The sequence below is a fragment of the Vigna radiata genome, chromosome 8 (assembly GCF_000741045.1).
Source record: "Vigna radiata var. radiata cultivar VC1973A chromosome 8, Vradiata_ver6, whole genome shotgun sequence".
NCBI lineage: Eukaryota > Viridiplantae > Streptophyta > Magnoliopsida > Fabales > Fabaceae > Vigna > Vigna radiata.
This window is the reverse complement of record NC_028358.1, coordinates 4,697,436-4,706,310: the sequence shown is the minus strand read 5'-3', so window position 1 is coordinate 4,706,310 and position 8,875 is coordinate 4,697,436. Positions and strand designations below refer to the sequence as shown.

Below are 8,875 nucleotides of genomic sequence, written 5' to 3'. Positions count from 1 at the left end.
TCACAATTTTATTCTATTTTTAATTATATTTAAAAAACAATAAAAAAAAAAAAAACTTTCCAAGAACTCAACAAAGTTCTTCTCTTATTTTAATGTCACGATATATTATACATTATTTATTATCTTTTATATGATCATTACTTTTAGGGTTAAATATGTTTTTATCTCTTAACTTTTAGTGAAAATTGGAATCGGTCCCTCTTCAAAACATTGGTCTAATTTAGTCCTCCAATTTTAGAAATGTATGAATTTAGTCTTTTTACCAAAATTTTGTTAACTTTATTTGATATTTCAAACGCGTTTCTCAGTTAACAATGAAGCAAAAAAGTGATAACCAGTGTAAACAACTCAAATACTATCATGAAACGTACTTGAAACATCAAACAAACCTAACAAAGTTTAGTTAAAATGACTAAATTTATACATTTATAAAGTTGAGAGACTAAATTAGGCCAAAGTTTTAAAGAGAGACGGATTACAATTTTCACTGAAAATTATGGGACCAAAAACATATTTAACCTTATTTTTACTTTAAATAAAAAAAAATACAACTATCTCTCAATAATAATGATTATATATAATAAGATACCCATTTTATATATATATATATATATATATATATATATATATATATATATATATATATATATATATATATACACTTTTATTCTTAATTATATTTAAGACTTTCAATAATTTTAACCTAAAATTACTATTATGCTATATATGTAATCATAAAAAAATAATAAAGATATACTTAAAGTAATCACACAAACACTATTTCATAATATAGTTATAGATTTTTTATTTCCTTTTTTTTATGATAATATTAAATCTATACTGTTTTCCTATCATTATTTTCATTCAAATTATAAATTACTATAAATACAAAATATAATACATAATACTTAAGTAAATATACAAAATTAAAATTAATATAAATATTAAACTTTAATTTAATGCTTTTGCATTCTTCGAGTAGACATATGGAAAATGATAATTACAAAATACCAATATTGTGGACCCCATATATCTTGAAACTAAGTCAAGAAAATCTGACAGTACCAACCTTATTTCCTATAATACATTTGGTTTTTGGATATTTTTTCTTATATCGTACTCGTTTTTATTTAATATAAAATTTTCTCTCTGCATTTAAAATTTTCACATAAAAAGTTAAATTTTAACTTTTATTGGTGTCAAACTTCTAAATTCACATTTAAATTTTTCATGCGTAAAAGTTAAATTTTAACCTATTAAAATACAGTGATATAATTGAAAAACGCTACGAGTCATGAATACAATTAAATAAACGATAAATGTTAACAAATTTTACAGTTACCTAAGAGCTTTATTTTTCATGCTCGTTTGATTGAAAAATTGAGAGAGTAAGATTAATCTTTGTGGTAAATTTTTTTAATTTTATTATTTATTATACGTGAGTCTTCTTTCACTTACATGTGTGATTTTAGTCATCTTATGAGTCTATGATGATCAATAATAATATCAGTATATCCTAATTGTTTTTATATTGTTCTTAGGTATAGATTGGACATCTTATGGACTTGAAGGGATTTAAGATTCCTTAAAACAACTTCATCGGTCTCTCAGCTAATTACACTAATTTTGCATAATTGATATATTATAATTTTCAGTCGTATGATTATACTGTGAATTGCCTACATGACTGAGTTGTGTGATGAAATATGATAGCTAAGATTAGGATTTTGTTTTACTTGAATTGATTGAATGTTGAAACTTGAATATGTTGTTTGATTTGTGCTGCAGATGAAATTGTTTGAGTTAATGAATGTGACATAATTTGAATTTTGGTATATTTTAGCATTTCTGATATATATTAGACTGAGTAATTATGCAAACTCGATGGGCGAAGCCAAAGTTAGAGAGCTATTGACATGGTTGTAGTTGGACGAGAATATAACCACTAAGCGAAGTCAAAGTAAAAAAGCTACTGACTTGGTGATCACTAGGTGAGAATATACTCATTGGACAAAACCAAAGTCAAGGAGTTCACTGAATTGACAGTAGTTGAACTAGACAAGTCTCGTTGGACGACTTTTATGAGAATTTAAGCTTGTGAGATCCAGCGATAATCTCGTTGGTTAAGCTATCTAGTCATTGGATTAGTGTGCTTTTAGGCACTACTCGTTGAGCGAAATTAACATAGTCTAACTTTATTATATGTTCTCTTCTTGTATACTTAATATGTGATTTTGAAAATGTTTAAATGATTGTTAGTTTATGATGTTTACCTGAAAATGATTGATAAATTTATGGATAACATGTATAGGTTTAATGATATATGAAATTGTGATGATGATAAGTTTTTTAAAGATGATGAGTATTGTGCAGGTGTTTGACATAATTTTGTGGATCTTATGAGTGGATTCTATGGTGGTGTTTCATTAAATTAATAATTGATGTAAGAGTCCAAACATTAAAAGTTATCTTGTCACTCTAATAATTATTTAGCTAAGATAAAGTAGAATAGAATATGAACTAAAAATATAATAGGATATATATAATATCAATATGTTGTTTTATAAAAACTTTATTGTACATTAGTTTACCTTATGTTTCTTTTAATGTTACTTTGTGTATTTGTTTATTTCTTTTGGTGATCATTTTATTGGTGTTGGTAAATAAAATGTAAGTGTTGAAATATCTTTAATGGAAAACAGAGTTTCTTTCCTCAAAATTAAGTTGTTTTTCTTTACTTGCTTTAAATATATTTTATTATTATTATTTTTTAAAATAATTATATTAATACTATATAATTATATGTTGAGAGAATATGTTTAATTTATTAATTTTATAATATTTTATTTTATCGGTTGTTAAAATTAGAATATTAAAATATATATATATATATATATATATATATATATATATATATATATATATATATATATATACACACACATAAAACTAATGCAAAGTTATAAAAGTTATTTTATTGTTTGTTCATATTTTTTCCAAATGTTTAAAATGTTAATATCATTGCATGTCATGTCAGTAAGTAACCTTTCTTTCATAGTATTGTTTGCATTTACTTAACTAAATAAATCTGTTTGAAAAATATCTTAACCAAATCTTTTTAATATTTTTGAGAAAACCTAAAATAGGCTAATGCCTGTATGACTTATACTTATGCTCACAATAGTTTTGCTTCGTAAGATATTTTTATTAAATTTTGATAAAATTATTAATTAAATACAATACTTCTTTAATATTGTTATTTATCCAATTATGTATTTAATTTTTTATAAAGTTGTTATTATTTAGAATGAGATAATAACTATTTTCCTTCAACGTCCATATTTTTCATAGCCTAAATTCTGCAAGGGGAGATAGGGATACTTGTCCATGGTCATTTCACCTAATAAAATTCTTGGACACTTTTCATCCAGAATGAATGAAAGATGTGAAAGAATTTTATAATGGAGGAAGCAAAACCATTTGTCCATTAGCAGCTAGGAAGACAAAGCTATGAATGAGGCAGCCAGGGCTTGTTTTTAGTGGTTTACCTTTTGAGCTGGTGTGTGGGCCTCAAGTTGGGCTTCCACAAGAATAATAATAATAATTAATAATAGAGGCATAGGGCATCTTCATGTCATGAGGCTCTGAAATCCTGTATTTCATTTTTCATTTTCATTCTTTTGGTACTATCTTCCTTCCATGGAGACCAACCAACCTCCTACTCATACAAAAGATTGGTTGAGATCTTCATTTAAATCCAAGTTATACATACAAGCAAAAATCTGTACAGTGTTTACAATAAAACAGCAGCAGATTACTATGACCCATCCTGTAATAAAATTTGTGGTGTGATGATAATTAGCATTGGAGTTTATCTAACCGTCAATCAAGAAAATATGCTGCTGCGTCATCTACTGATTCTGCGGCAAGAGCTGCTTCGGCTATTCTAATTAACATTGTGGCCTTGTAGGTGGCCAAATCTGCATTCTGAGCAAGAGATTGAGCCCTTCTGCGTTTGTGTATGGCTAATTCCATAGACATGTTTGCATTGGCTTTCGCTTCTTCAATCTTCAGCATTGCATTCTCTTCCATCGCATCTTGTTCAGCTGCAAATGCTGAAAACGAATACAATATCAGACAAACAATTACAACATTCATCCTTATACACAAGTAGACACCTGCGATTTAAAAACCCCGTCAAATAAAATCCAACACGACTTCAACAAAAGTCTAACACGACTTTAACAAAAGATGAATGAAAAACTCTTCATTCTATCCTCACCAAAAAACATCTCAACCAAAACTAACAGTAGCCTTATAACAGACCCATATTAGCATTCAAATAGTAGACCCAACGGAAGAATCTTTATGAAATCAATGTAACGAGGAAGGAAAATGTTCTGAGCATTTGAGTTCAATAATCAGTCCCCAGACAAAATCATTGGACAAACAGCTCAAACACTAGTGTTTCTGTTGCGTAAGATGAACAGCAAAGTCTGCTACAGAGACCAGAAGGGTTCATGGAAAATCCACTACTGGAAAATTCAATAGTCTTGGCATTTTGTTGAAGAATTACCTTTCAAAACACTTGGTTGATTGCTTCTACCCAACTGACTGGGTTGTCTCTTAAACGACCTCCGTTTTCGTAGCAAGGGCTTAGGGATAAGTGGAGCTCTCTTTGATTGATGACCCTGACACAATTAAATTAACTAAGTCAACTATATAATGGGGTTGACCTTCCGAAATTTAAAACAATGCCACTACCCAAGACATGCCCCAAACAAAGTACCAAACAAACATTAGGAAGAACGCTTTAAAAGCTATAAGAGATTATCAAGGCAACATAGGTATCAAAAATTCACTATACAAAGACAAAATATCTCAAACAATTAGGAAAATCCCTGCTTATGCCACTGGTTATAAAATCTACTGCAATTTCTGATTAACTAAGTTCATGTAATGCGCTGAGAAGTACAGGAGAATGTGGGACTAGATGGCACAGTTTTTTAGTACTAAGGAAACAGGTAATGTGCATAGACAGTATTTATCATACATCATATAACTGGCAATCTACAATTAACATACCCTCCTAGACAAAATGCAATATCCAAATCATGATAGAAATTTTACCTGGAAAACCCTAATCAACAAAGATCGTTTTTGCTTCCGTTTTCTCATCCAATAGTTATATACAGCTTCTACCACTTCCTTGCTACCAAGGTTCTGACAACAACAAGTTGCAGATTTTTCATCAAACGGATCATCTGGATTGCAATAATAAACCTTCTCCAAAGTATCAATAATTAACTCAAAATTATCATCTGACACAGGATTTTGACACTCGGCGTTGAAATTTTTCAGCCACTCCTCGTCTTCAGAATCCATGTCATAATTTGCAGTTGTCCTAGCCATTGCTCTAGTTAACTCATCGCCAAAGACAGATATGTATGTATCTGGTCTGTGAAAGGGGAAACTGTTACTTTCTGCATACGAAGAGACCTCACGCACACCTGGAACTGGTATAAATTTGGCAGCAGTAGATGGGATATTACGATCAGAACACTTCTTATAAAGGTCTTTAAAGACATTCCAGTCTTGACGATTGGTAAACTCCAGTTTCCACCCATTGTCCAAAGAATACATGATTGCATGAGTGAATCGATTGGATGAGCAGGGCCGCATCACTTTTTCTGCTTTGAATGTGCTTCTTGTTAATCCATCTTTCTTTACAGTGAGAAGCCATTCTTTTGAAGCAGACATCTCTAAAGTAACAATTGCTCCCTCTACCCTGTAGCATTGGTGTATCTCTGATACCAGTAAGTTTGCAGAACATGAAGATAAACCCAGTGTTTCTTTTGAATCGACTATAGCTGAACTTGCTTGTTTGAGGCTACCAGTAGTGCTACCATTCGCCAAACTTCTAAGTTTCTTGCTAGAGGTCACAACAGAGAACTGGCTATTACTTCTCCTACCACCACCTGTTAGCTCAGAAGCAACTGCTCCATTTCTCCGTAAACTCCCCATAGAAGGATTACGCGCTTTCCTTTTCCTTAGTGAACTTCTCCTCTTCTGAATGCCTCTAGAGTTCAGCATGTTCCTATACTGTCCATTTCGACCAGCTGCTCTGGTGATGGACTTGACAGAAGAATGTAAGGATAAAACATCATTGTTTTCAATAACATCAGATGTAACAGTTCCAGTCTCAGACGGTTCCCTTTTGAAGGTATCACTAGAAATCTGCTTTTCATTCTGGTATTCCAATAAATCATCGTCTGATTCAATATCCTCAACATCACTATGCACATTTATTGGATTACATACAAGAAAGAATGACCTAAGCATAGATCTAAAGAACATCACAGAATGCAGATACTCAAAACAAGAAGGAACAGCAGAAAAGTCGACAGAAAACAATGGTACGAACTTTGTGACCCCAAAGAACTGGCATATTCCAGAGTTTACAGCAGGAGGACCCTGAAAGATGAAAAGATGCAGAAACATTTTTACACCAGTGAGAAAAATAAGAACCGGAAACCAACAAGAAAACGAGGATTCATTTCTTTCCACTTCAAAACACTCCACAAAATCATCTATGAGCTTTTATTCAACTTTTTTATTAGTATTAAAAATTTCACTTGCCCCATCAAACCCACCAATTCAGTTTCCGACAGTTTAGACCCTGAAATATTACCCACTCCTCTAAATAGTCCTTAAACAAATGAGAATATAAAAGTAATCCCCCTAAAGGATAAATTAATTTCAATAGTTTAAGCAAAGTCTTGTGGACCAAATTGATGGTTTAATCCAGACAAACATAAAGAAGAACCGATTTTACCTTCACGAATTGCATCCCCTCCAAAGCAAAAACATCATTAACAGTCCCCGACATTAAAAAACCAGAAAGCTTCCTCAGCGAAATCCGAACCCTCTTGGCATACCTCACAACCGAAGCCAACAGTCTCAAAAACAGAGCAGTCTTCCCGGCAGTGCGACTGACAACAACTGAAAGCACACAAAGCGAAACCTCCACGCTTCTTTTAGAGCCTTCCTTCTTTAACCCTTTCCGCCTCCTTACATACACAATGCCAAATCTCCTATCAATAGTCTTGTCAGGTGCATTAACCACCGGTTCTTCGCGCCTCCCCTTCACAGTGCCACGTGGCGTCACGACAGTGTCAAGTTTCGTAACCTTGGACGGCGTCACCGCCCAATCGTCACCATCGTTGGATCGTTTAGTCTTCACCTCACCCGAATCCGGCCACAGCCGTCGCCCAGAGCGCAAAACTCGGGCCGAGTCGGCTCCTTTCATGCCGAACACTCTCGTCGTGCGGCGCATCCCGGCCGCCGGCATTTCCGTAAGGTAAACCTCGGTAAAAACCGAACCAAACTGGTTTTTTCTTCTGCCTTGAAGATGACAGTCTCACATGATGTTTCCAGTACTACGGAAAAAGAAAAACGCCATGGCTATACAAAATCGAACAAGGATCATGTCCGATTATAAATTAATCATAAAAAGAGGAGAAACCAAGAAAAGAGGATTACGGAAAAAAAATGAAATAAATCCAGAAATTTTAAAGGCGGATCTTTGAAACCGAGATCTGCGTATATGAAAAGAGAACAACAGAAGAAGAAGATAATAGAGAGCGTGGCAGAGAAGAACAGAGAGAGTGAGGTTCACTGTTTCGGCTAGGGTTTATGATTAAAACCGCTGTGAGGAAAGGAAGAGAAAAAAAAAGGGAAAGAGAAAGAGTTTTGGCGAGTGACGAGAAGCGTTCGATTGGAACGATGGACGGTTGAGATTGGTTTGGCTCATAGACCGATGCAGCTCCCTCCAAAGAGCATTTTCTTGTTTCACAAGACTGGAAGGAGAGAGAGAAAGGAAGAGGGTGGATATTTTAAAGACACGTAAGAGTTGTCAGTGATGGTGAAATGACAGTTTACAAACACAAGGCCTCCATCTATTTTTACATTTCTCCCTCAAATTATTATTATTATTTCTAATTTATTAAACTTATTAAATTAATTAATACCATTAAAATATTAAATCATTTACCTCTAGTTTTATTTTTTATTAGTTTTTAGATGAAAGTTAGTTGTTATTTTCAACAGTATCTTACACATTTTAAATCCAATAGTTTTGTTAAAAATTTAGATTGAAAATTAAAACTCAATTAAAAATAATAACATTATTTATTGTACTTAAATATAATATTTTATATATATATTTTGAGTTCATAATACTTTCTTTTAAAAATTAATGATTTTGTATTTGTAATTGATTTATAGAAATAATGTAAAGTTGGAATTATGGATATGACAATAATAAAAAAAATAGCTAATTGTGTATTTATTTATTTTAAAAATTGTAAAAAGTTATTGCAATTTCTATTTAAAAAAGGTTAAATATGTTTTTAGTCTTTATATTTTGGGTGATTTTGGTTTTAGTCCCTCTTTCAAACTAAGGTACAATTTAGTCCTTCAACTTTAGAAAACTTTGATTTTAGTCCTTTTTATCAAATTTTTTTAACTTTATTTGTGGTTTCAAACCTATTTTTCTGTTAACATTTAAGCAAAAATGTATCCAACAGTGTAAAAAATCCAAATGCTATAATGAAACGTGCTTGAAACAGCAAATAAAGTTAAAAAGATTTGGTAAAAATGACTAAAACCAGAGGTTTCTAAAGTTAAAAGATTAAATTGTACCTTAATTTTGAAAAAGAGACTAAAATCAAAATCGTCCCCAAAAATCGCCCCCAAAATATAGGAAGTAAAAACATATTTAAATGTTTAAAAAATCATAAACTTTGAAAATCTGTTTCTATAATACCAAAGTAGGATATTGATTGAATATATAGATTAAAATGAATGAAAGTGG

The 8,875-nt window shown here is 31.6% G+C and overlaps 1 protein-coding gene across 1 annotated transcript; it reads right to left on the bottom strand.

Annotated features, from left to right (window-relative positions):
- Positions 1-3,628: 3,628 nt before the first annotated feature.
- On the bottom strand, positions 3,629-7,882 carry LOC106772387. The gene is made up of 4 exons (XM_014658772.2): positions 6,836-7,882; positions 5,131-6,474; positions 4,577-4,691; positions 3,629-4,115 (listed from the first exon to the last, which is right to left on the bottom strand). The coding sequence occupies exons 1-4, from the start codon at positions 7,349-7,351 to the stop codon at positions 3,883-3,885; spliced, it is 2,208 nt and encodes a 735-aa protein (XP_014514258.1). The 5' UTR covers positions 7,352-7,882; the 3' UTR covers positions 3,629-3,882.
- Between the last annotated feature and the right edge of the window lie 993 nt (positions 7,883-8,875).

What these genes read in the sequence shown, in the direction of transcription:
- LOC106772387 (XM_014658772.2), bottom strand. Translation starts at nt 7,351, where the DNA reads ATGCCGGCGGCCGGGATGCGCCGCACGACGAGAGTGTTCGGCATGAAA. An exon ending in TGTTGATTAGGGTTTTCCAG is followed by an intron (nt 4,692 to 5,130) that starts GTAAAATTTCTA and finishes TAATTGTGTCAG; the next exon opens with GGTCATCAATCAAAGAGAGC. An exon ending in TCAACCAAGTGTTTTGAAAG is followed by an intron (nt 4,116 to 4,576) that starts GTAATTCTTCAA and finishes ATTCGTTTTCAG; the next exon opens with CATTTGCAGCTGAACAAGAT.